Source organism: Panthera uncia, unplaced genomic scaffold (assembly GCF_023721935.1).
Source record: "Panthera uncia isolate 11264 unplaced genomic scaffold, Puncia_PCG_1.0 HiC_scaffold_1537, whole genome shotgun sequence".
In the NCBI taxonomy this organism is placed as follows: Eukaryota; Metazoa; Chordata; class Mammalia; order Carnivora; family Felidae; genus Panthera; species Panthera uncia.
Window position 1 is genome coordinate 29,927 of NW_026058181.1, and position 26,450 is coordinate 56,376.

Genomic DNA, 26,450 nt, shown 5'->3' on the forward strand with positions numbered 1-26,450 from the left:
TCTGTGTCCCCCTCTCTCTCTGCTCCTCCCCCACTCATGCTCTCTCAAAAAATAAAATAAAAACATTTAAAAAAAAGTTTTTTAATTAAAAAACAAATGACATCCAGAACCCAGTATCTAAAACAATTAAAAACAGAGCTATACTAATTAAAGAGGGATGGCAGGCTTGGAACCTTGCCCATTCTGGCTCCTTCAGTCTTTGTGGCTTGAGGCTCCTCAGTAGAACCCCTGGATTCCAGGGTGCACCACTTAAAAACCACTAGGTGGTGAAATGCCTTCCCACTGTAAAGCATTTTCAGCAGGATAGGATAGGTCGGGATAGGTGCCAAGTGTACATTACAAACTCCAAGTAAGGAAAGAGCGTTGGGGTGGTCATGAAGGACAATGGAGGATATTGAACTCTGAGCCAAGAACATTAAGTATGAGGAAGTGAGACAGTTCTAGGCAGATTATAGGGGTGAGGCATACCCAGATCATATATAAAGGATAAACCCAAATGGATCCAAGGGCTCAAGTTGCAGAGGAGTAGAAAATAAATCTTAGAAATGTGGCTAGTGTCTTGAATGCCAAAGTAAGCCAGCATTCCCAAACTGGAGTTCAAAGAACCCTAGTCCTGCAAAATGTCCCTGGAAAGGTAGGGAAGGGAAGCAAGGGTTCACGGGCAATAAGGAACAGAATTTACTCTCTCCCCTTTGGAGACTCACAGTCTACAATAATGAAATGCTTGGGAGACGGGGTGCCTGGGTGGCTCAGTCGGTTAAGCATCTGACTCTAGGTTTCTGCTCAGGTCATGATCTCGTGGTTTCATGGGTTCAGGCCCCACGTTGGGCTCTGTGCTGGCAGCGTGGAGCCTGCTTGGGATTCTCTGTCTCCCATTCTCTCTGCTCCTCCTCCACTCACGCTCTCTCTGTCTCTCTCAAAATAAAAAAAAAGGTCCTGCACAGGAAGACTGTGTAATTTTGTTAGCCCCTCATCCTCCTGACCAACATGACCATAGCACTAATTTTCTCCTCTGTAATCCCTTAGAATTATTACTATTTTATGGAACATACTTTAGGAAATAATATATAGACCCCAAGGAAACCATTCTTATATTAATGAGTCATTGGCATCTTACATTTGCCAGTTTATGATTAACAGAGGATTTGGGTTTCTCTTTAGTTCTCTTTTCATAGTTGTAATTTTAAGGTCCAAAAGTGCAAAGAAGGAACAGGACGAGTTGTAATGTGGCGGATGGGAATCCTGAACAGCTACACCATGGAATCTACCTTTGGGGGGTCCACACTGGGTAAGCTCTCTTTTGTATATCATAGGTCAGCATGACAAGGGGAAGCCAAGCAAAGCTCTGAGGACATGAAGTCCTTTTGAATGTTGGGGAGATGATTGACCTAGAGAGTTTTCTTAACTGCGCCTTATGCCAAATTTGACTAACCTAAATATGAATGTGAAATATAACACTTGGTGGGGCAGTATAGCCCCAAATATAATACTTGATGGGGAATCAGGCAGATCTGGGTTCAAATTGCCTCTCCATTTCCAAGGTGTGTAATCCTGGCTCAGTTACTTCATTTACTCTTTGAACCTCATTTTTTTTTTTAACTGGCAATAAAAGTAATACCTGCATTATAGGTACTACTTAATGCACGTAAAGCCCTTGGCATAGTGCCTACCACAGAGTAAAACTTCAGTAATCATGGCCATCATGATTGGAAATTTTTTCATTGTCAGATTCTTCTGAACCAAACCAGATCTAGAAGGAGAAAGACCCTGTCCAGAAGCACAATATTCTAGAATCAGAGGTGGCGTTTCTAAGGAGCTATTCATAAATTAGATTTGCATTTGCTTATTATTTAGTGAGAAATGTTTATGGATTTTTTTTCAGGCAATAAAAGAGATACTCACTTTACTACTGAGGATCTAAAGTCTCTAGGTTATCATGTTTGTGACACCCTTCTGGATTTCTGTGATCCTGACCGAACCAAGGTAAAAATGGGGTTCAAGAAATGTGGTGGTGCTACTGTGATCAGTTTCACATGGGTCCAAAGTCAGCCTACTGAGATTATAGGTGGTCTTTATTTTCCTCTTAATATCGTTCTGAAGTTTTTATAATCAGTAAAAGAAAGCCCCCAGCCTGCACACTGTCCACAAATAGCAACCTCATAACTCACCAAGAATATAGAAGCCTTCATGCCAACCCTCCTTCAGCACACCTCTCCCTCATTTTGCTTTCCAGAAAAGCAGGAGTTCTTCCCCTTCTCTGAAACTAACCCTGCCCTTTGTGCACCCACCAGCCCCTCAATCCATGGCCTCCCTAAGGTCTTGCCTTATTAATTACCTCCTCCCTTTTCTGTGTCCTCAGTTTTTTCCTCTTCTTACTTCTTTTTTTAGTTTATTTATTTATATATTTTTAATATTTATTTACTTATTGTGTGTGTGAGAGAGAGGGGGGGCGTGGGTCAGAGGGAGAGAGAGAATCCCAAGTAGGCTCCAGGCTGTCAGCACAGAGCCTGTTGGGGGCTCGAACTCACAAACTGTGAGATCATGACCTAAGCCAAAATCGAGAGTTGGACACTTAATCAACTGAGCCACCCAGGTGCCCCTTTAATAAAAAAATATTTAAAGGAGAATCAGCCACAATACGGCCTGTTATATCACATCTGCCATAAGCCAAAATCTGAACAACCCCATTCTAATGTTTCCTTCCTTGCTATTCACAAAAATACAATAAATCAGACCGTTGAATTGTTTAAGAAGTTTGTTATTGTCCATAGCCAGGGAAAAGCACCTAAAGCATGAAATTCACTGATGTTCTGCCCGAGAAACACTTTTACTGCAGCTCATGTAATTTATATGTTAACATGTCCTTAGAAGCAGAGGTTACCACTCACACATCTTTATGTCCCCAGCAATAAATAAAGTGCCTTTCCGCATATGCTTAGTAAATATTTGACATATAAATAAGTGAATAATCAAAAATGTCCTTTTATTGATTTCCACAGTTCATGCAGTGCCTAACAGAGCTTAAAGAGCTCTTACAACAAGAAATCCATAAGAAATTCAATGAGCTTGGACAAGATATGGATTTAGAAGGAAGTTGGAGTGACATCTGCTTGTCTGACATTGAATCCAGGTAATGAAATGAAACTTCATTTCAAACAAAAACCAGAGAGGGGCACCGGAGTGCCTCAGCCAGTTAAATGGCCAGCTCTTGGTTTTGGCTCAGGTCATGATCTCACAATTGTTGGTTTGGAGCTCCGTGCTGACACTGACCACGTGGGAGCCTGCTTGGGATCCTCTCTCTCTCTCTCTCTCTCTCTCTCTCTCTCTCTCCCTCTCTCTCTCTGCCCCTCCTACGTACGAGAGCACTCACTCCCTCCCTCAAAAAAAAAAAAAAAAAACCACAAGGAAAAACCAGACAAGTTCTATTTTTTTATTGTTTTCATTTGCTCTGTTGTTTTGTTGGTTGAGCCAAAGGTGCAAAATATTGAATAAATCGTAGCGCACTTAAATATATATCATTTCTTCACCAACTACGTATTGAGTGCCTGCTCTTTGACAGCATCTTTTCTAGGTTAGGGAGATGGGCAGGCCGTGCGTGTAGGGCCTTGAGGCAGTTGTAAAGCCTTTGTCTTTAACTCCAAGGGAGACGGAAAGCTTTTGGAAAGTTTTAAATAGAGAAGTGTCGTGTTCTGACTTGGGTTTTAGTTTCAGTGGGAATACCCTGGCTGCTATGTGGAAAATAGATTGTAGAGAGGAAAGGTGTAAGCAGGGACATGCATTTGGAGGCTCTTGCAATAATACAGGTAAATGCAGGTGGTGGTCTAGACATGAGTAGTTGTAGTGGTTGGGGTGTATGAATTGGTTGGATTCTGGATATATTTTGAAGTTTCAAACATTAGGATTTTCTTATGGATGAGATATGGAGCATGAAAGAAAGAGAATGAGTCCATAATTGATTGGATGGAGTTGCCTTTTAAGTGAGATGGGAAAGATTAAGGTGGTGGAGAAGGTTAGGGGAGCGGTGAAGGTCAGGAGGCTAGTGTTGGGCATGTTCAGTCTGAGACGTCTATTAGGCATCTAAATGGAGATATTAAATAGGCAGTTGAATATATGAGTGTGTAGTTCGCTGGAGAGGTCAAATAGAGTCATCATTGGATAGATGATGTTTAAACCTTAAGACTAGGTGAGATCCCAAGGGAGTACGTGCAGCTCGAGTAAATAGGAGGTCCAAGTCTAAGCAGGGTACACAGCGCACAGGTCACAAAGATAGGGAGGATCCAGCAAATGAGGTAGAAAGACCAGGACCCTACAATGGCTGACAGGCTATAGGATCTAGCCACCTGACACCTTATAACCTCCACCCTCACCCTTTCACACACCTCTCTCTATGGCTACACTGGCCTCATTCTTCTTCAGACTTGCCAGGCCCTCTTCTGCCCCAGGGCCTTTACACTAGCAGTCCCAGCTGCCTAGAATGCTCTTCCCGCAAATATCCACATGGCTCATTCCTTCACCTCCTTCAAGTCTTTGTTTAAATGTAAAATTTGTCAATGTGGCCTACCCTCATTACTCTAATGCTGCCACTTGCTCCCCTGCCTTTGCCCTCCTGCCACTATTCCCTATCTCCCTGAGGTACTCTACTTTTTTCCATAGCATGTTATCACCTTCTGTCTGTCTTAGGTCATTTACATCTCTGTTGTGTTTATTATGTATTATCTGTTTCCTCCTATTGGATGTAGGTCCCACAAGGTCAGAGATCTTTATTTTGTTCACCTCTGTATCTCATGTGCAGAGTACCCGGCACATAGGGAGAGCTCAATAAATATTTGTTGAATTAATTTAGTTTGTAAGGTCTCAGCCCCACACTCATAATCTCTTCAACTATTTTAGGAAGCCTACCAGGTGGGTGAGTATCTGACAGGTGGGCAGGAACACCTTCTACTCCAGCTTACTGGCCAAGGTGCCTCATACCCATCCCAGCTGCCCTCAGTCAGAAGATTTCTGGGCTGGACATGACAGAGGCTGCGCTGTAGACTGTGGTGGACAGTCGAAGGCTCTCCTTCCTACTCTCTGTGGACATAGAGTTGACATCTGGGCCCTAAAGCAGTTCTGCTGGCTGAGTCTCCCAAATGTGTCCTTAGGAACCTCAAGTCAGACCATCAGGCCAGGCAGTGTGCCCCATTCACCATGTTGCCTCTTCCACTCTTCCAGAATTCTTTGCCTTGCTCTCCAGGACCACTGCATGAACCACTCTTCATCTCAGCCTCAAAAACAAAATGCCCCTGCATGTCAACCTCTTGGTACCGAGCCCGGGGGGAGTCCACTCCGAAACAGGGAGACTGCATCCTAGCTGGCTTAGCAGGGACACATTTAGTTAAGATACATTTAGTTAAGAATTATTGAAACCATTTTGCCGGCATCTGAACAGGAAGCCAGCTATCACGGGCCTCCATGGGTCTCCACCTCTCCATTCTCACCATTACCCAGAAAAGCAGACTGCGAGCGTCCAAGCCCAGTTTGAGTGTGCCCTGTGTGTGCACGTCCATGGTTTTCAACATTTTCCGTGGCATGCCGCATCTAATGTTTTTATCCCGTTGATTAATAGTTTTCCGTTATCTCCAAAAGGGACTTCAGAGACTATTATCCAGTAGTGACCTCAAAGGCTATTCCTCAGACTAGAAAAGCCTTTTGAGAACAGGGAATTGGGAATTAGATCTGAGAAGAGAAGGTGTTCTTCCCGCTGTCTTACCGTGGGGTTCCTCATTGTGGACTGAAGGGAGGGAGGTGGAGCATGAACAGGATGAAAGGCCTGAGCAAAAGAATGGTTTGAAATGCTCTTTTCCCAGGAGATCTGAGTTTTGTGCCTAAGACACTTTTTTGTACATGGAGGCCATGTTCTAGAGCCCAGCTCTGGCTTCTGGCCACGCACACCCCGGGAGAGGGGGATGTATAATGGGACACTTAAACAATGGACATGATGAAGGACACAGGGATGGAGAATCCAAGTGCTCATTCATCCTAGCCCTTGAAGGAAGGGGGAGCTGGCCCTCTGTGGGGGAAGACTTCAGATCCGTCTGGACCCGCATCCACAACTTTTGAAGTGGGAATTGAGATAATAAAAGTAATATTCCTGTAGGTAATAACCTACAGATTCCTTGTTATCAAATATGTTTATGTATATATTCAACGCAGTTTTAAAGAGTACCCGGGAGGCTCCTTGCTCTCTGAACTGGACCTGGCCAGACAGGAATGAATGAAACAAGCCCCGCTTTCAAACAAATCGTAGTCTGTTATTCTCTAGAGCTGCACAGCGTCCCACAGTCACTGCCACGAGCAGCTTTGCCCACCTGGCCAGTACTTACTTTGCCACATGGATTACAGACTCCTTGGGGCCAAGGGCTTGGTCATGCTCATCTCTGCGCTCGATGCCCTGCCTGGCACGTAGTAGGTGTTCAGAATGAATGAATGAATGTGCTTGTCCGGAATTGCTGGTCATCGAAATGCAGGCACTGGGAGCAAATAGCGGACTGGATATTCTACTCCCACGCTGCCAGTCTGGTAAATGTATATGTCCTAGACATTAATAACAGGCATCTCCCTTTCTTCTTTCCTTCTGGAAACAGCACCAGTGGTTCTGATAGTTCCCTCTCAGATGGTCTCCCTGTTCACCTACTGAACGTAGCAGATGAGGTAAGATTATCAGACTCTTCCACTCAGGAAGTAGCAGCCTTAAGGAAAGCATGAGTCTCCTGGATAATTTGGTGGAATTTTCCAACTATCCTAGAATCTATAGAAAATATAGCAATAGCATCCTAACTGGTTACCCTGCCCTGGAGTCTTTCATTTTGTCCTTTATCACTTTCCTTTTATTTATTTATTTAAATGTTTTATTTATTTTTGAGAGAGAGAGAGAGAGAGAGAGCAAGGGAGGGGCAGAGAGAGAGAGGGAGACACAGAATCCAAAGCAGGCTCCAGGCTCTGAGCTGTCAGCAGAAAGCCCGATGTGGGGCTCAAACTCACGAATCTTGAAATCATGACCTGAGCCAAAGTCGGTTGCTTAACTAACTGAGCCACCCAGGCGCCCCTATTTATTTGTTTTTAATAACTTTCCTTTTAAAATCTAGGAGAAAAAATGTGAAGACTCCATGTTGACTACAAAGTCAACAAAATTTTTTAAAAAGTTTAAAACTGAAAAGCATCTTTTTTAAAAAATTGTTTTTACTCTTGAGAGAGAGAGACAGAGTACGAGTGGGAGAGGGGTAGAGAGAGAGAGAGAGAGAGAGAGAGAGGATACACAGAATCGGAAGTGGGCTCCGGGCTCCAAGCCATCAGAACAGAGCCCGACATAGGGTTTGAACTCACGAACCATGAGATCATGACTTGAGCCAAAGTCGGACATTTATCCAACTGAGCCACCTAGGTGCCCCTAAAAGTGAAAACATCTTAAGAGATAGAGGTTGTCTCTTGATCTTGGGGTTCAAGCCCCATATTGGGCGTAGAGTTTACCTAAAAAAACAAAAACAAAACTATTTCAATAGATAGAGGTTGTTAAAAAGACCCATACTTTAAAAAAAAAAAAGTGTTTCTTTTTTTAAGTTTATTTTATTTATTTTGAGAAAGAGAGAAGGAGAGAGGAAGAACATAAGCAGGGGAAGGGCAGAGAGAAGGGGAGGGAGAGAATCCCACGCAGGGTCTGCACTGTCAGCTTGGAGCCCGAGTCGGGGCTTGATCCCATGAGCCGTGAGATCATAAGCTGAGCCAAAATCAAGAGTCAGATGCTTAACCAATTAAGCTAGCCAGGTGCCCCAAAAAAGTGTTTTTTTATTCATATAGTTTTAGATAGTTTTTTATACTTCCATGTATTAAATTTTCTTTGCCCCATCTCATTCACAGATCTTATTACATAGATGATATATTTGTTGTGGTTCATTATGCACATAATTTCATAGTTGCATTAATAAATACCTCCATCACACAAGGCGCCTGGATGGCTCAGTCAGTTGAGTGTCCATCTCTAGATTTCAGCCTCGGTCATGATCCCAAGGTCGTGGGATTGAGCTCCACGTCAGGCTCCGTACTGAGCTTGGGATCTGCTTGCTTAAGATTCTCTCTCTCTCCTCCTCTGCCCCTTTATCCTACTCACTCTCTCTCAAAAAAAAAAAAAAAAAAAAAAAAAAGGAAGAAGAAGAAATAACTCTCTCATAGGGTGAGATTAAGGCTGTGTCAGATGGAGCCTGCCAAATCAGGATGGACCCTATAATTTTTTCAGCTGCATTTACAACATCGATATAAGCGTCGCCACTCAACAGGTCCCTGGAAAATCAGTCCTGAGCTGCACTTGCTTAATTATTAAAGCCACCTTGTGTAACAGCCAAACTGACTCTTCACTACACACCCGATATCAGTATTGTCTGTACCTGACATTATTGCCATAAGTAATCTGGTTTCATATTGTAAAGCACAGATATTTGGATATTGATATAGGTGTCCCTTTGGCAGCATACCTGCAATAGTGGGATTTGGGGGTGTTAAATGGGGAGCGGACTCTGGTAACAAGGCAACTGAACTGTTCGTCCTCCGAGCCAGCAGCAGTTGGGCACCGTGAGGGCCCACGTCCCGGGGCAGCTCTCCTGTCTTGAGTGTTGTGTAAAAGAGTGCTGCACGCAGGTGGTCATTTCCTCCGGAATCCTCAACGACTAGGTTCTCTGTGCTTTTTGGAACAGTTGAATCAAAAGAAGAAGATGTATAAGAAGAAAAAAAAGAAGCCGCTTCAGACTAGGAAACAGCGAAATGAACAGTATCAGAAAAATAATTGGATGCAGGAGTTAAAGTTAACAGAAGATGCCCTGGTAAGAAGGCTCTGTTGCCTACTTCTGTGGTCTGGTTAAAGAGAATTCCAGAGCGGGAGCAGGACAGGGGGTTAACGTTTACTCTCAACCAGAAGGGGAATGGGGAATGGGGTCGAGGGAAGCTATTTTGAGTTCAGAGCTCTTCCATGGGTCCTCTGGACATCTCTGAGCAGATTTCCACCCTGGCCCCTGCACTACCCTCTGCCATGGCACTCTGGTCTGGATTTTGGCCATGTCTGGATTTCCAGAAGAAACGGGGGTGCTGGAGAAGTGGTGGCTGGAACTAGCCCAGGGTTGCTGCGTGGCGGAGGTGTCAGGCCTCGTCCAGGCTGGCTCCTTCCCAGTCTTCTCCCAGCGGCCATTGTTTCCTAAAGATGAAAATGCTTTCCGATGTGGGCATTTTACTGTTGGGTGGATCGGGTCGATTATAAGTAGATTAATTGCAATGGATCAATTGAAAAATATTCTCTTTGCACTCAGTCCTTCCAGGAAAGGGCAGGGTTTGCTTCTTCTACCCTGCAAAAACAGCCTACCTTTTTCAGAAATTCAGAGAATGCCAGTTCTTCAGCGATGAGAAATGAAAAACCAAGGTTGAATGAGGTAGTAGTTTTGCCTGACCTTTTTTTTTTTTTTTAACTTCCACATGGAGAATGTGTCAAAACTTTTAACTCCTACACAGAGCGCCTGAGTGGCCCATTTGGTTAAATGCCTGACTCTTGATTTTGGCTTAAGTCATGAACTCACAGTTCATGAGATCGAGCCCCGAGTGGGGCTCTGGGCTCACAGTGGGGAGCCCGCTTGGGATTCTCTCTCCTTCTCTCTCTCTCTGCCCCTTTCCCACTCTGTCTCTCTCTTGCTTGCTCTCAAAATAAATAAACGTTAAAAAAACACTTTTGGGGGGTAATATATTTAAAGTGTACAATGTGATATTTGATATCTGTACACACTGTGAGAAGGTTCCCACCACTGAGTTCCCACCACTTCACATAGTTACCATTTTTTTCTTTAATAACTGAAAGTTTATGGTCTCTTACCATCTTCTGCCTATTCCTTCCACTCCCCAGCAACCACCATTCTACTCTCTGTTTCTATGAGTTTGACCTTTTTTTTTTCGGTTCCACACATAAGCGATACCAGGCAGTGTTTGTCTTTTTCTGTCTGGCTTATTTCACTCAGCACGATGCCCTCTAATTTCATCCATGTTGTCACAGATGGCAGGATTTCCTTCTTTTTTAAGACTGAATAATATTATTTGCAAATATTTTCTCATTCCATAGGTTTCCTTCTGATTTTGTTTTTTTTTTTTAGGTTCAAAAAAAATTTTTTTAAGTAATCTCTACCCCCAACATAGAGTTTAAACTCACAACACTGAGATCAAGGTTCACACACTCTACCGATTGAGCCAGCCAGGTGCCCCTGCCTTCTGATTTTATTGATGATTTGCCGTGCAGAAGCTTTTTAGTTTGCTGTAGTCCCACTTGTTTATTTTTGCTTTGGGGATCAAATCCAAAAAATCATTGCCTAAACCATTGTCGAGAAGCCTACCTCCTGTGTTTTCTTCTAGGAGTTTGACGGTTTCAGGTCTTAAGTATAACTCTTTAACCCATTTTGAGTTGACTTTCGTGTATGATACAAGATAGGGGTACAGTTTCATTATTTTGCATGTGGACATCTAGTTTTTCCAATACTGTTTATTGAAGAGACCATTTTTCCCTGTTGTAAATGCTTGGCTCTTTTGTAAAAAATTAATGCACCATATATTCATGAGTTTATTTCTGAGCTCTCTATTCTGTTCCATCTTTGACTCTTTGTTGTAGATTCTCTGATTTTTCCAATTAGCACATCTGTCCCACAGGCTGAAGAATACAATAGCCCCCTATGTCACTCTTCCCTGTCAATGCCACCAGGAGCAGGGAAACATTAAAATCAGTGGGGACATTGACACTGCTTTGGAGTAGACACCACTGAAGTCTGACGACGGATATTGGTGGTTTGTGATTTTTTTACCCAGAGCATAAGAACAGGTGGTTTCATCATCTGTCTACCCCTGCAGTCAACAAATTGTACTGTGTGACCCCACATGCCACACGCTCTCCTGTGTGCTGGGAATGCAACATCGAACAAAACACCATCTCTGCCTTAGGGACCTTAGAGTCTACTGGGGATTTGAACAAAGAAGCAGGAAATTACATCACAGAGTAGGATGCAGAAGGAGCACAGAGGAAAGGCACCCAATCATTTTTTTAGTACTTTGGAATTATGTACCTATAAAATACTTGTGTTTTTTGGGGGGCGCCTGGGTGGCTCAGTCGGTTGAGCGTCCGACTTCAGTTCGGGTCATGATCTCGTGGTCAGTGAGTTCGAGACCTGCGTCGGGCTCTGTGCTGACAGCTCAGAGCCTGGAGCCTGCTTCTGATTTTGTGTCTCCCTCTCCCTCTGCCCCTCCCCCACTCATGCTCTGTCTCTCTCACTCTCAAAAATGAATAAATGTTGAAAAAAATTTTTAAAAAAATGTGTTTTTGATGTATAAAAACAAGTTTTGGTGGGGTGCTTGCCTGGCTCAGTCAGAACAGCATGCAACTCTTGATCTTGGTATCATGAGTTTAAGCCCCACGTTGGGTATAGGGATTACTTAAATAATAAACTTTAAAAAAAGTAAAAATAAAAAAATAAGGGCCGCCTGGGTGGCTCAGTCAGTTGAGCATCTGACTCTTGATTTCAGCTCAAGTCATGATTTCATAATTGGTGAGATCGAGCCCTGCGTGGGGCTCAGCGCTGACACTGCAGAACCTGCTTGGGAGTCTCTCTCTCTCTCCCCTTCTCTCTGTTCCTCTCCTGCTCACACAAATGCTCTCTCGCAAAATAAATAAACATTTAAAAATTTTAAAAATAAATAAGTTTTCATATAATAGTATACAAGTCTTAGTAGACAGGGTGCAAAATAGGCCCTTTTCCTGCAGAATGCTACCCTGTGTTTAACAGTGACATAATGAGGTCTCACTCTGTCACACCAAAGAACCCCCACCGAGCTGGCTCTGTTAGGCATGGAGGGCAATTTGGTGTCTGGTGTGACAGTGGCAAGATCACAGCTTTCAAGTCCCTCTTGAGTTCAAATTCCAGCCTTACTGTCACTTTCCTTGAGTTACTGAACCACCCTGGGACTCAGTTTCTGCCTCTAAAATATTGGAGTAATAATCTCCACATCATAAATGTTGAGAAAAGTAGATGTGAAACTGTGTAAAATGCCTGGCATCTGGTAGGCAGTCCATAAATAAGTAGTTTCCTTCTTTTCTTTGAATTATTGTTCATTTGTGTCTTGACTCTCTTTCCGTGTTACAGCATTGTTATGAATTAACATGTGTGAATAAAAAAACACCTAGTGTAGGGGCGCCTGGGTGGTTCAGTTGGTTGAACATCTGACTCTTGATTTCAGCTCAGATCATGATCTCATGGTTTGTGGGTTCGAGCCCTACATTGGGCTCTGTGATGACAGTGTGGAGCATGCTTAAGACCCTCTCCCCCTCTCTCTCTGCCCCTCTCCTGCTCTGCTCTGACTCTCTCTCTCTCTCAAAAATAAATAAACCTTAAAAAAAATTTTTTTAAATGCCACCCAATGTATATTCTATATAATCACATTCGTGCAAGTGGAAAATGTAGTGAGAAAGTGCTCATCTATTTCGGTCACAGTTACATGGAAGAGACAAGGGCACCTCGCTGGACCCATCAAAAATGCCCTCCTTGATCCTGACTAAGAATAAAGAGAGAATGCAGGTATGCCACTAATCTATATATACACACCTATACGACAGCAATTAATTTGACTTGGTTTTCAAGTGCCTTGTGTGATCTGGGGGGGTGGTGATCCATGGTGCACAGTTCACCTCCTAGGGTTGGTGCTGCTCGGGGCACGGCTGAGGCGTTTTGCCCCCGCGCAGCTACTGAGGCCCTGGCCACCAGGGGGCGCAGCCCACGAGGCACCCCAGGATAGGAGGAATCCCCCCTAGAGTTCAAAGCTTGCCGTGGAGAATTTAGTTTTATTTCAACAAACATTCGTTCGGCAGCTATTCTTTTGTAACTCCATGGCAGCATTTCAGGTGAAACAGCGATAGTGAATAACGCATTGGTTCTCAGCCCTAGGAGATGGTAACAACAAACCCATCAGTCTCAGTCGTGAGGTGTGCCTCCCGGCCAGTGTTACCAGTGATCGTTCGATACCGAGGATTGTGAATGGTTTCCTTTTTGAAAGGACTAAGTTAGAACGAGTTCATCGTTATCCCCTAATAACATCTCTCTTGCTCATTTGCACTGGCATATTCCTTCCTGAGAAGGAGGAAAAAGAAGTGGAGAAACAGCTAGTAAGCCGAGAGCTCTGGGTATGTCTCTGGGCGGGTGCTGCTCACGTGTGCCCGCGGCGAACAGCGTGAGCACCGCTGGAGTAACGTGGGCAAACTAGAGAGAATGGACGGCTCTCCCAGGGTGACGTCCCTGCTGGCTTCCCAAGGCTGCTGTTCGGGACTTCTCAGGTTGGCGCTCCCGGGTAGCCATCAGTAGCTTATGGAGAGTCTAGGAGGGGCAGGGCCCCTTGAGGACTGTAAGACATAATCCCTCCCTTCAGTCCGCCATCCTCCGGGAGGATGAAGTCCAACCCCCGTGGCCTAACAGAACCGGGACAGCAGTGGGAAGAGAGGTACAGGTGAATCAAATCAGAGAGGATTTCGGTCCTGACAGGCAGATGAGCCACGAACTGCCCCCTCTCGTCTTCATCATTCGCTCAGGACGTCGCCAGGTTGCTCACACCATATCCCACAGCTGAAACCTGCTAATTGGGCAATAACACGTAACGGGGGATTCCGTTAAACCCAGATGGCGGGTGAATGCCATCCAGACCTCTACCTTCCTTTTCTTACAATTTCTGGTGGAACGTTTCTCTAACGTGGGCGTTTAACTTGCAGGTATAGGTAAGCAGAAGTGAAAACAATGGGGCAGCCTCCCACCTTGAAAGACCGAGTTCTTCCCTCTGTGTAATGTCTCTAGACAGCTTATGAAATGTAGTCGTTGAACTCAGGGCAATTAAAATATTGCCCACGGACCAACCCTTCTTCGGCTCTCTGAAGGATTAGGGCAAATGCTTGATTCCTCTGTGCTCTGGAACAACATCAATGACTGTACTTCGGCATTTGGGGAGAAACGCAAATACTTCTCACTAACTCCTCGTTAAACCAACCCCGACCCTAACTATAACTTCAGAAATCGCAACATAGAGTGATTCAACTTTTATATCTTGTTTGCCCAGACGGAGAAGCCAAGATCCACAGTGTCGTGCTCTCCCAAGAGAAGCACAAACTCCAGCCAAGAGCCAGCTCCAGATATGAAGTCACACTGGTCCAGGAACAGATATCCTGCCACAAAGAGAGGCCGCGCCGCCATGACGGTTTACCCCTCCTTGCACATATACACGTACCCATAGGGGGCCTTGGCCACACAGGAGCGTCATTGGCAGTGGGGCTAGACACGTAATGAGGGGAGTTGCGTGACTTGGGGTACACTGCGTTGCGTGCTCATGGTGCACTGACCTTACGCTGTGTGCTTACATTGCATGCATGCCCTCGGGACTCATACCTCATGAATCAGGTTTTTTTTCATAAAGTGAAATTATATTATGATGTATACAAAAGCTTCCTTTATCAGAAATTGAGGTGTGTGTTCATGAACCCACAGCACAGATATACCTCATTCTAACCAGTACATAGTCTTTCTAAAATTATGTGCAAATTAAGAGCTCAAATTCTATTTTAAACCTATTCTGGGAGTGTGCTGTGTTTAAAAAGTCTTGCGTCAAAGCTTTCTAGCAATGAATGGTCAGACTGTGATTATCAGATTGGCTCATGGTAGCTCATTGGCTCATACCACACAGAGAGAACAATTCGTGTATTCGCCAGTTTAGTCTTACATCTATTATGTTCAACACGGTTACGTATGTTTTTTAACCCATTGATTAAAATTCTTTCTCTCTAACCAGTTGTTTCCTTTGATTGATCGACTGCATAACCTTAAGTGAACAGGTGTTTTATATTTTAGATCTCTCGTGAGCACCGAGCACAGTCAGTGGACTATAGCCTGTCATGTTAACAGGCTGGAGTCGTGTTGAAGAAGGGCCACTCTGGCTCATGCCAGGCCTCCTGCTCTGACTTTCCCCTCTTCCTGTCACATTGGATTGAAAGTTTCCTGGTGTGTTTTTCACGATCGCCTGTAAACTCCTTCAGCCTCCACCCCTACCTGGATGACTAATGATTAGGGCCACATGGCAACACAAATTTTATTACAATTCCAGTATCTGTGCCTTTTAAAAAAATTAATAGACTTGGGGTGCCTGGGTGGCTCAATCGGTTGGGTGTTTGACTTCAGTTCAGGTCATGATCTCGCAGCTGGTGGGTTCGTGCCCCACGTCAGGCTCTGTGCTGGCAGCTCTGAGCCTGGAGCCTGCTTCTGACTCTGTATCTCCCTCTCTCTCTCTGACCCTTCCCCACTCATACTCTGTCTCTCCGTCTCTTAAAAATAAACATTAAAAAAATTATAAATAAATAAATAAATAAATAAATAAATAAAATTAATAGACTTTATTTTGAGAACAGTTTTAGATTTACAGAGAAACTGAGGAGACAGTACAGAGAGTTCCCCTATATTACCCACCCTTCCACCCTCCACATACACGGTGTGTCATTTAAAAAAATCTTTTTAATATTTTGAGAGAGAGCATGCGCACATGAACAGAGGAGGGGCAAAGAGAGAGGAGAGAGAGAATATCAAGCAGGCTCCACACTATCAGCATGGAGCCCGATGTGGGGTTTGATCTCACAAGCATGAGATCATGACTTGAGCTGAAATTGAGTTGGACGCTAAACCGACTGAGCCATCCAGGTGTCTCTATGTGAGTCTTTTTAAAGGGAATATCTGCTCGAGCTCTTTTTCATTTGTTTGTTTGGTTTCTGATATGGAACGCTTCAGGAATTTTCATCTCTTCCTTGCCCAGGGGCCATGCTAATCTTCTCAGGATCTGTATCCATTTTAGTATATGTGCTGCCGAAGCAAGCAGGCACCTGCCTGTTCCACACCTCACACCCTAAAACCTAAAGCACATCCAAAACCCCACTTTTTGTCCCTAAGAGGATATCTTTCAAGGACAAGTCCCCAGACAGCTACAAACTGCTGAGGGCAAACCTTTGTATGAAAGTTGTTCAGAAATACTTGTCTCTTTTGGAGAAAGTTTATAAAGAGCACCCCACTACGGTGATGTTTTTGGAATCAAATATCAGAATATACGATCAGATTTTTTGTAAGTGCTTTTTGAAAGCAACAAACTCCCAGGGGAGTGGGGGAGAGCTTCCTGAGAGATGTGGTCTGAATGCTAAGATATTGAAAGGGAAGAAGGAGAGAATCCATGTAATCCAGACACGGCCTCCACATCCAATAATTGCCAAAACATTGTGGCAGTTCCATTTTGAGACCTGCTCAGCTCACAGTCAGGCCTGCAGAGGGGTAGCTGTTTGTTTTCTTTAGAAGAAAGCAAGCCTTCCTGCTTGGATGGTTAGGAAGAAGTGCCTCCCCCCAAACACACACACACACACACACACACACACACACACACAGATTTACATGCTGCAGCATCTAGCAGCCAGTGTGCCTTTCTCATTTTGCTTTTGGTAGGAGGTTGCAAAGGGTGCCTCTAGCTGGAAACTTATTATTTTTTTTAATGTTTATTTATTTTTGAGAGGGAGAGACAGAGCATGAGCAGGGGAGGGGCAGAGAAAGAGGGAGACACAGAATCTGAAGCAGGCTCCAGGCTCTGAACTGTCAGCACAGACCCTGACTCAGGACTCCAACGCACAAATTGTGAGATCACGACCTGAGCCGAAGTCGGACCCTTAACCGGCTGAGCCACCCAGGCGCCCGTAGCTGGAGACTTTATTTTATTTAATTAAAAAAAATTTTTTTTAACGTTTATTTATTTTTGAGACAGAGCATGAATAGGGAGGGTCAGAGAGAGGGAGACACAGAATCTGAAACAGGCTCCAGGCTCTGAGCTGTTAGCACAGAGCCCTTCTCGGGGCTTGAGCCCCTGGACCGTGAAATCATGAGCTGAGCCGAAGTCGGCCACTTAACCAACTGAGTCACCCAGGCGCCCCGCGTAGCTGGAAACTTTAAAATGACAAACTAAGGTAATTGATTTTGTATGAACATAATAAATCTCATGCTGCAGGAGAAACAACCCATAGCATCTTGATCACTAAGAGTTAATCATGAGAATGGAGCATTTTAGTCGGGTCAGAGACCAACATCTACCTTATATTCAAGAGCTGTCAACAAAGGTTAAAGGCGGCAGGGTGTTGCCTGGCTGGCTTAGTTGTTAGAGCATGTGACTCTTGACCTCGAGCTCAGGAATTCGAGCCCCACCTTGGGCAAAGAGATTACTTAAATATATATATATATATATATATATATTTAGGGGCACCTGGGTGGCTCAGGTGCTTAAGTATCCAACTCTTGATTTTGGCTCAGGTTTGTGAGTTCAAGTCCCACGTCAGGCTCTGAGCTGACAGTGTGGAACCTCCTTGGGATTCTCTCTCCCTCTCTCTCTGCCCCTCTCCCTCAAAATAAATAAATAAATAAATAAATAAATAAACAAACAAACAAACAAATAAATAAATATTTTTTCTAAAAAGGGAAAAATAATCTATATCCTATTTTGTCTATAAGTTAAATACACAATCACTAATGGTATGTTTTAAGATTCAAGAAGTATTTCAGGTAAACCTGTTTTCTTTAGAAGCCTTACTTTTGGGACCATGTAGTCACAACCAAGGTCCTGTGGCAGTACTCGTTTCTGTTTTTGGAGAAGTGGCAACTCTTGAAAGTGGTAGAAACAAGTCCAAACAGGTAAGGTGATGACAGTAAGCATTACTCTTAAGTTTCTGATGGAACATTAGATACAGGAACTCTGTATGGACACAGAGGCTCCTTAAAAAAAAAAATCTAGGTATTTTTTCCCCCATTTGTCAATGTGATCTTTGGTTTAGTTATGTTGTCACCAATTTTGATCCCAGCTTTTAGCAAAAATGCTACGCAGAAGGCTCTGCTTTGCAGAAATAGAACTGCTAACTTCTGGTTTTCCAGGTTGTTCTCCGACTAGTTCTGCTTTAATTACCTAGAATGGCAGAGATGTTTCCAGAGCACAGAGACTTGGGGCCTTCTGCACAGGATGCCTTTGATGCCACAAAGCCTACTCTGTCCTTTAAACTACAAAGACAAACTGTAAGGCATGGCTAGGTTTAGCTGAGCTACATTCCACCAGGGACACTTCTATTTCTTAGTGGAATATTCCTGGGGAAGATAAACTCACCCTTGTTCATGCTTGCCGAGGTCCAACATCTTTTATCCCCTTGCCCTCCCTCCATGCTGCCTGATCAACCACAAGGAAGCTCAGAGGTGATTTTCCTCTTTAAGCGGGTTCCAACTTAACTCTGTGCAGCTGGGTCACATGGTCTCTGAGAAATCAGCTTCCACAAGACATTGGGTTCGGAAAGGCATTGTATTAATTAGCGTGTCTACAAGACAAAGCTCTAGTGACAAAGCGTATACCACATGTCCAGAGGAACAGTTGCGCAGTAAGGGTCAAAAGAAAGGAAGATCCCTAAGAACATAGAAAGAAATAGTAACAACTTGAAAATTCGGACTCCCTGCTATACTTCTTCCCTCAGATATGTGCTACTCCCACAAATCCATCGGAAAGAACGCACTGAGCAGTGACTGACTTGGGAACGACCGAGAGTGCAGAGACGCGTGAGACGCCATTCCTGCCCCATGAAAAACTAAGACTTGTTCTGCGCTAAAGCTTTAGAACATGGTAGTGGGTTAAAGACAATCACCAACTTAAATTTAAAACACCTGGGTTTGAATCCCACCCAGGCTGGCGGGGGACGGGGTGGGGGGGTGCAGTTGCTCAACAGCTCTGGACAGTTCCGGTGAAATAATCTCTAAGGCCTCCTTGTTTTTCAAAATCACATTTTTGGGAACACTTCTCACAGCCGTCAATCATGCAATGATGTGCCCGAAACAGCCTCCCTCTTCAGCCCGGGGCCAGCACCCGTCTCCTCTCTCCTCCTTGGGGAAACAAACACTCCGGTGGCTCAAAGGATAGCCCCTCCCGTCTTGCCCACGGCCAGATTTGGCCCAGGCCATCTCTCCTCCCAGTCCTTTGAACTGGCTATTCCCGGACTGACCGTAGGATTCGGTGACCGGAAATTACTTCAATAAACCTCTTGGCAGCCCAGCTCAAGCCCCAGCCGCTCTCTTTTCTCCCTCTTGGCCTCACTTGCTCCGCCATTCAGCTCAGACTCCGGGGCACAGATGTCAACCACTCTCTTGCCAGCACTCCAGAGTCTTTGCTCTCTGTCCTTCTGCCGCATCCACCTGGTAGTTCCTCGCCTTTGGATCAGCCTAGCCAACCCAACCATCTGTCTTCTCCACTCCTACACCCAGGCTGCCAACATGGCTGCAGGAAACCATGCCCCCAAGAGAACTGGAGCCACTGCTCATGGATCCCCTCCAGCCTCTGGAATTAACTCTGTTTCTGAAACTGAAGTTCCCTCATCCTTCCCCACGCAGGGCTATTTCACACCACCTCCAGGTTCCTCAAGTGCCCTGTCCCTCCCTGTTACCATCACCCTGCCAGCAAACAACCTTACGAGGAGGTAGTGGTTGAGAAGGCAGGCTCTGGTGGGGTGGGGGTAGGAAGAAAAATTCAAACAAGTTCTGATCTGTCTCTAGTGGGTTTGTTTATGTGTCGGTATTGGTAAAATGATTCTGAAACTTTTTCAGATGTATTCTAGGATTTGAGCAAACGAATACAAGAGTTGATGTTGAGTCAGATAGAGGGAGTGCTGGAGTTCTGTAACCATCACAGTGAAATGCACCAGGCAACACTCATCCTTGGAGGCCAAATTTAGGAGGAAATATGATGAGGAAGAGGAGGAGGTTTTAAAGTGTCCACTCAGAAAACAAACAAACGGTCTACTCAGATTGCATATTAGTTCAAAGGGAAAAAGTATTAACTATGTCATGGAGAAATTGGATGCACATTGACAGAGTGACCACTGAGGGGCAGAAAAGAAAGAAAGATGTTCTCTTCCATCCGGCATTGTTCCATATAGTGCTTTGCCTGAATCTGCTACAGCTGTGCAGCCAACAAAGCTGGACAAAGTCGGCACCAAAGGCAGCAGAGCTGGAGGATGGTAAGGCCGCATCTCTGGAGGTGTCAGTGAGCCGCTGAATAAATTAACCAGTCCTGGAGATGCCCTGCGTCTGGACTGCTTGTTTATGTGAAGCAACAATTGCCTTTTCTTTGAATCTTGTTGTTGTCTTTTCTTTCCCTCTTGTGGATTGTACTTGAAATCCTTCTGGTTAGGAAAGGCAGCCAAATACACAAATTGGTGCACTGAAGTGGTCCAGGTGCTGAGGTAGAAGTCTGTGGGATGCAAAGGAAGGATTGGTGAGATCTGCCTGGGAAAAACCATCAAGACATTTCACGGGGCGCCTGGGTGGCTCAGTAGGTTAAGCCTCGGACATTGGCTCAGGTCGTGATCTTGAGTTCAAGCCCCGTGTCAGGCTCTGTGCTGACAGCTCAGAGCCTCGGGGCTGCTTTGGATTCTGTGTCTCCCTTTCTCTCTGCCCCTCCCCTTCTCTGTCTCTCTCTCTCTCTCTCTCTGTTGCTAAAATAAACATTATTTAAAAATTTTGGGGGTGCCTAAGTAGCTCAGTCGGTTAAGCATCCGACTTCGGCTCAGGTCATGATCTCACAGCTTGTGAGTTTGAGCCCCGCGTTGGGCTCTGTGCTGACAGCTCAGAGCCTGGAGCCTCTTCAGATTCTGTGTCTTTCTCTCTCTCTCTGCCCCTCCACCACCCACACTCTGTCTCTCAAAAATAAATAAACATTAAAAAAAATTTTTTTTATTTTTTTTTAAAAACACACAAAAACGACCAGTTTGGCATAGTGGGCTACTATTGAGCAGGATCTTTTCTTAAAAACTGATATATCACTGACCTGAGTCCTGAAAGGTGACAAGTGTTTGGGAAGTGGGCACGGGGGTGGTGGGCATGGAGGGAGCAGGGAGAGCCAGTTAACGTTCCAGATCCATAAGGAACAGGGTGGACCCAGCGTTGGAGGCTGAGAGGGCTCAGGGCCATGTCACAGATGGACCATCCTGCAGAAGGGAGGTGCCGGGCAAGGGGACCAGCATGCTCAGATTTGCCTTATCATGGGCTCACCCCAGCCCCTCTATCAAAGGAAGATCAGGATCCTGAAGACTAGAGGCCGGGAGGCCAGACTGAATCATTTAGGAGAACTATGATAACCTGAAGTTCTTAGAATGTTTACGGAGAGAGGGTTTTGGATTTACTTAGGAGGTAGAGGCCACAGGGTGTGGTCTCTGGACACGGAGGGGAAGGGGAGGGACTTATAAGCATGGTAACAACAAGGGTGTGACTGTTTAGCAAGACAGAGGATATAGAGGGAGGCTCTGGTTTAAGAAAAAGAAAACGGAGTAACTTCACTTTGGCCATGTTCCCTTTGAGGTACAAAAGAGAACGAAGTGGCGATGGAGGGAGACTGTCGAATCTAGGAGAAGCCTTTCCCAGCATCAGCATGGCATGCAGATACTAAGAGCAGGCGGAGATCATCCAGGCAGGGTATGTAGAGGGAGACGCCCCAGTACCCGGGATACATTCAGGGAGCTAAGATAAGTGGTGTTGCAGAAGACAAAAGGCCATATATTTCATGATGAGATGAATATTCTAGAACAGTGCTTGCCCAATGGAAATATAATTCCAACCACATAATTCCAATATTTTAGTAGCTACCTCGGAAAAGTAAAAAGAAACAGGTAAAATTAATTTTAATAATATAGTTTATTTCACCTGAAATATCCAAAAAATTATTTCAACACGTAATCGGTATAAGAATATCAACGAGATCTTTTACAGTGTTTTTTCCTTGGGCAAAGTCTTTGAAATCTAGTATGGACTTACACCGACCGCACACCTCAGTTTGGACCAGCCCCATTTCAAGCACCACCTGTGGTTTGTGACTGCCTAATCGGACAGTCCCAGTCTGAGGCAGATCTAGGTTTAAATCCTCCCTGAGCCCAAGTTTTCTCCTCTGTGAAATAGGACAGGATGGCTACCTTCCATGTAGGGTAAAGTTCATGACGCACAGCAGGCCTCTAACCAAAGGTGGTTTTTACAAAGGGAGGGAAGAGCTTCAGAAGGGGGGCAGTGGAGATGGTAAGGAATGGTTGAAGGTTTTATGTTTTCTTTAAGGCCGGTAGAGGCTTGGTATGTTTTTAGGCTATGGGGAAGTTGCTGGTAAAGAGGGAGACCTATGGAAGAAGGGATAAAGCAATGCAGAAAGTTTGAGAAGACACTGGAGGAGATGGAATTGAAAATTAGCCTTAAACCCAGAGCTGGGCACTTCTTTCTCTACGAACAAAGGGAAGGAAGCCAGGGTGGCCAGGAGCAATGCTCGCTCCCACTGTGTGGGGGGCAGTCTGTTCGGTACGTTGTGTGCGTTTTCCCATCCAGTCCGCCCAACTACCCTATAAGGTGGGTCTTGCTAGTGTTCCCATTTACAGATGAGGAAATGGAGTCTTTCAGAAGGTAGCTTTCCTATGGTCTTAAAGCCAGTGGAGCCAGCACTTGAACCCAGGCATTCTTTTCTTTTTTAAGTTTTTATTTAAGTAAACTCCACACCCAACGAGGGGCTCAAACTCTCGACCCTGAGGTCAAGAATCACATGCTCTTCCAACGGAGCCAGCCAGGTGCCCCCAAACCCGGGCATTCTGATGCCAGAGTCTAGAGCCTTCTTTCTGGTAGAATGTTCATTATTTTGGCCTCGCCTTATGTTTCTTCATGATCAGATTCAGGGGATGCATTTCTGACCAGAATACTACATAAGTAACATGTCCTTCTCAAGCATCACATCAGAGGGCACATGATGTCTATCTGCCTCTCGATGGTCACTCTGTCTATAGTCAATGTGGTGCTTGAACTCACAACCCCAAGATCGAGAGTCACACGCTGTACTCACTGAGCCAGCCAGGCACCCCTGTGACTTTTCTATACGTTAAAAATTGTTTTGGGGCATCTGGGTGGTTCAGTCGGTTAAGCGTCTGACTTCAGCTCAGGTCATGATCTCACAGTTTGTGAGTTCGAGCCCCACACTGGGCTCTGTGCTGACAGCTCAGAGCCGAGAGCCTACTTCGGATTGTGTCTCCCTCTCTCTCAACCCCTCCCCACCCTGCTCATGCTCTCTCTGTCTCTCTCAAAAATAAACATTTAAACAAAATTTTTCAATAAAAATTGTTTTTATTTTGGAACAATTTTTATAGAGATTACTTAAAAATAAAATATTTAAAAAAAAGCCACAAAGATAGAGTTCCCACATACCCTCACTCAGGTTGTTTCTCGTAATGTTATCATCTCCCATTACCATGGCCCATTTGTCAAAATCAAGAAGACATCAGTACATTACTATTAAACTCCAGACTTTCTTCAGACTTCACCGTTTTTTCTTTAAAGTCCTTTTTCTTTCCCGGATCCAATCCAGAACATCATATAGCATTTTGTCGTCATGCCTCCTTAGCCTCCTCTTGTCTGTTACCGTTTCCCAGTCTTTCCTTATTTTTCATGACTTTGACAGTTTTGAGGGGTCCCAGTTAGGTATTTGGTAGAATGGTCCTCAATTGGTCTGATGTGTTCCTCGTGATTTGACTGGAGTAATGGGCTTCTGGAAAGAATACCACAGAGAAGTGTCCTTCTTATCACATTACAGAAGCTTTTAAAATTTTGTGGGCAAGTGTGTAGATCGTCTTACAGCCACCCAAGACAAGCTTCATATGTAAGTTCCCTTGTTGAATGGCTGTCACCAGCCTGGAGTGGCCTTTCTTTGGTCTCTCTCCGCCCTCAGAATATGGGGGGTGATGTTAGAGTTCACCTGGGATGCCCCCAAGGTGGTTGCAAACCAACACCGTGTTACTAGGTCAAAACTAAAAACCATATGACTGCCCATCTCTAAAGATGCTAAAAGGGGGGCACCTGGGTGGCTCAGCCAGTTCTGATTCTGGCTCAGGTCATGATCCCAGGATGGTAGAATCGAGCCCTGCATCAGGCTTTGTACTGAGCGGTGGAGTCTGCTTAAGATTCTCCCTCTCTCTGTCTCTCTGTCTCTCTGTCTCTCTCTCTCTACTGCCCCCATCCCTCTCCCCTGCTCGCACTTGCTTTCTCGTGCTCTCCCTAAAAAAAAGTTAGGGGCACCTGGGTGGCTCAGTCAGTTAAGCCTCTGACTCTTTTTTTTTTTTTTTTTTTTTTTTTATTTTTGGGACAGAGAGAGACAGAGCATGAACGGGGGAGGGGCAGAGAGAGAGGGAGACACAGAATCGGAAACAGGCTCCAGGCTCCGAGCCATCAGCCCAGAGCCTGACGCGGGGCTCAAACTCACGGACCGCGAGATCGTGACCCGGCTGAAGTCGGACGCTTAACCGACTGCGCCACCCAGGCGCCCCAGTTAAGCCTCTGACTCTTGATCTCGGCTCAGCTCATGATCTCACGGTTGTAAGCCCAAGCCCTGAGTCAGGCTACACGTTGTCAATTCAGAGCCTGCTTGGGATCCTCTCTCCATTTCTCTCTGTCCCTCCTCCACTTGCTCTCTCTCTCTCAAAATAAAAAAGGAAAACATTTTTAAAAACCAATAAAGAAGAAAGCAGATCTGAGAGATTAAAAAAAAGCTCAGTCCAGGTAACATTCCCTAAACTCCTGCATGCAGCCATGCCTGAAGCCATCTACTTGTAAGAGTCAATACGTTCCCTTTCTCCCCCACATGCCCACCATCCCACCATCCCAAAGCAGATTGGGTAGGATTTTATATTACTTGCACACAGAAAGTCCTAATTAAGATACCAGATGAGTATTTCAGTTGAGATAAGGCAATTTAAAAACCTTCATGAAGGGACATCTGGGTGGCTCAGTCGTGAAGCATCTGACTTCAGCTCAGGTCATGATCTCATGGTTCGTGAGTTCGAGTCCCACATTGGGTGAGCTCATACCCTGCTTTGGGTGAACACAAACCCTGCTTTGGGTGAGCCCCGCTTCTCTCTTTCTGCCCCTCCTGGGATTCTTTCTCTCTCTCTCTCTCTGCCCCTTGCTCACTTGTGCCCTCTCTCTCTCTCTCTCTCTCTCTCAAAATAAAATAAAATAAAATAAAACATACATGAAGAAACTGTGAGATACATAATCCCATCTATAATTAGCTGAGGAACATGAAGGAACTCAGAGGAACAATGAGCAGGATGGACCTGGAAAGGACCTGAAATACAACAAATATATATTGAGTGCCTAGTATGTGCTTGGTATTGTTCTAGGCACTGAGGATACTGAAGTGAACAACAAAAAGACAAAAATCCCTGCCCTCTTGGACATAATTCTAGAATGTTGGGGGCAGGGGAACAAATTTAAAATTTATATAGTACTCTAGAAGGTGGTAAAGGCTAGGAAGAAAAATAAAGAAGGGAGAATAGAGAATGCCAGCTTGTTTCTGAAATCTTCACAAGTGAGCCCGTGAACGAGTGCTTATTCATCACAACTTTAGCACAAAGAGGTTAAGTGATTTGCTCACAGTTGTCAACTGCAAGTGGCAGAATGGGAATCAGAAAATAGGAAAGAAGTTATAGGACCTTTAATCTCTCTCCCAGGTTAGACTGCCTCCCAGCCCAGGCGTCTTTTAACTGGCAAATTCATTCATCTTTCACTGGGGTTCATTATTATTATTGATCTCTTGTCCTGTGACCTGAGGTCATACATGGGTAGAAATGGCTTTTGACATTACTGACCATCCTTCCTCTTCCAAACCTTTCTCTTGACCTCAGTGACACTGATGTTCTGGTCCTGTTTCCCTTCCCCTCAAGGGACAAATTAGTTTGCCCCTTTTGATTCATATTCCTCTCACCACAGGAATATGGGTCACCAGCTAGAACTCACCATATTGAACTCTATCAGGGAACACGACTCATTTATATCATAGTCTTGTGAGTCGTTCAGTATGGAGCTTGGGCAGCTGTATACAACAGCCCTATACCTTTTGCACTTCCCTTATCTATGCTCCTGGCTTCCGTTCCGTTTCTGCAGATTCTCCCCAAATTTCATGGGTAGCTTCTGCCCTGCACCATTGGAGAAAATGGTAAAGCACCCTGCATCCCCACCCACCCATCCTTGCGAAAGGTTCTTTACCTCTCTGTGCCCACAGCCGTCAGTGGGGGCAGGGACGGTGGATATTTTGTTAGCACCGCCAGCACACAAATCCACAAAGAATTCTTTTGGTAGATGGTCTCTAAGGTTAGATATTGTCTCGTTAGACACAATTGTTAGATATAAATTGTATTGACATCTAAATAATTTCTGGACTTGGTTAGAAGCAACTTGGAAGCTTCTTATAACTCTAAAACCTACAACGTGACATATTTCTGCGTGCCAAGCTGGGTAGGTGTATTATTTCATTCA

The 26,450-nt window shown here is 44.8% G+C and overlaps 1 protein-coding gene and 1 pseudogene across 5 annotated transcripts in view; one reads left to right on the top strand and one right to left on the bottom strand.

The window, feature by feature from the left end:
- LOC125917151 (cytosolic carboxypeptidase 2-like) overlaps window positions 1-15,114 on the top strand; it is a 44,963-nt gene extending 29,849 nt beyond the window's left edge. For 3 of the 5 annotated variants that reach the window (XM_049623416.1, XM_049623418.1, XM_049623417.1), the window contains 8 exons: window positions 1,162-1,288; window positions 1,883-1,983; window positions 3,000-3,130; window positions 6,624-6,690; window positions 8,724-8,849; window positions 9,330-9,455; window positions 12,537-12,620; window positions 14,143-14,864. In XM_049623416.1, coding sequence (XP_049479373.1) covers window positions 1,162-1,288; window positions 1,883-1,983; window positions 3,000-3,130; window positions 6,624-6,690; window positions 8,724-8,849; window positions 9,330-9,455; window positions 12,537-12,620; window positions 14,143-14,316 — 936 coding nt within the window. In that variant the 3' untranslated portion in view covers window positions 14,317-14,864. Of the gene's footprint in view, window positions 1-1,161; window positions 1,289-1,882; window positions 1,984-2,999; window positions 3,131-6,623; window positions 6,691-8,723; window positions 8,850-9,329; window positions 9,456-12,536; window positions 12,621-14,142; window positions 14,865-14,927 lie in introns of those variants that run through there. The other 2 variants (XM_049623420.1, XM_049623421.1) reach the window with 2 other exon arrangements.
- Window positions 15,115-15,834: 720 nt separating this feature from the next.
- Window positions 15,835-15,946, bottom strand: LOC125917152 (uncharacterized; annotated as a pseudogene).
- Between the last annotated feature and the right edge of the window lie 10,504 nt (window positions 15,947-26,450).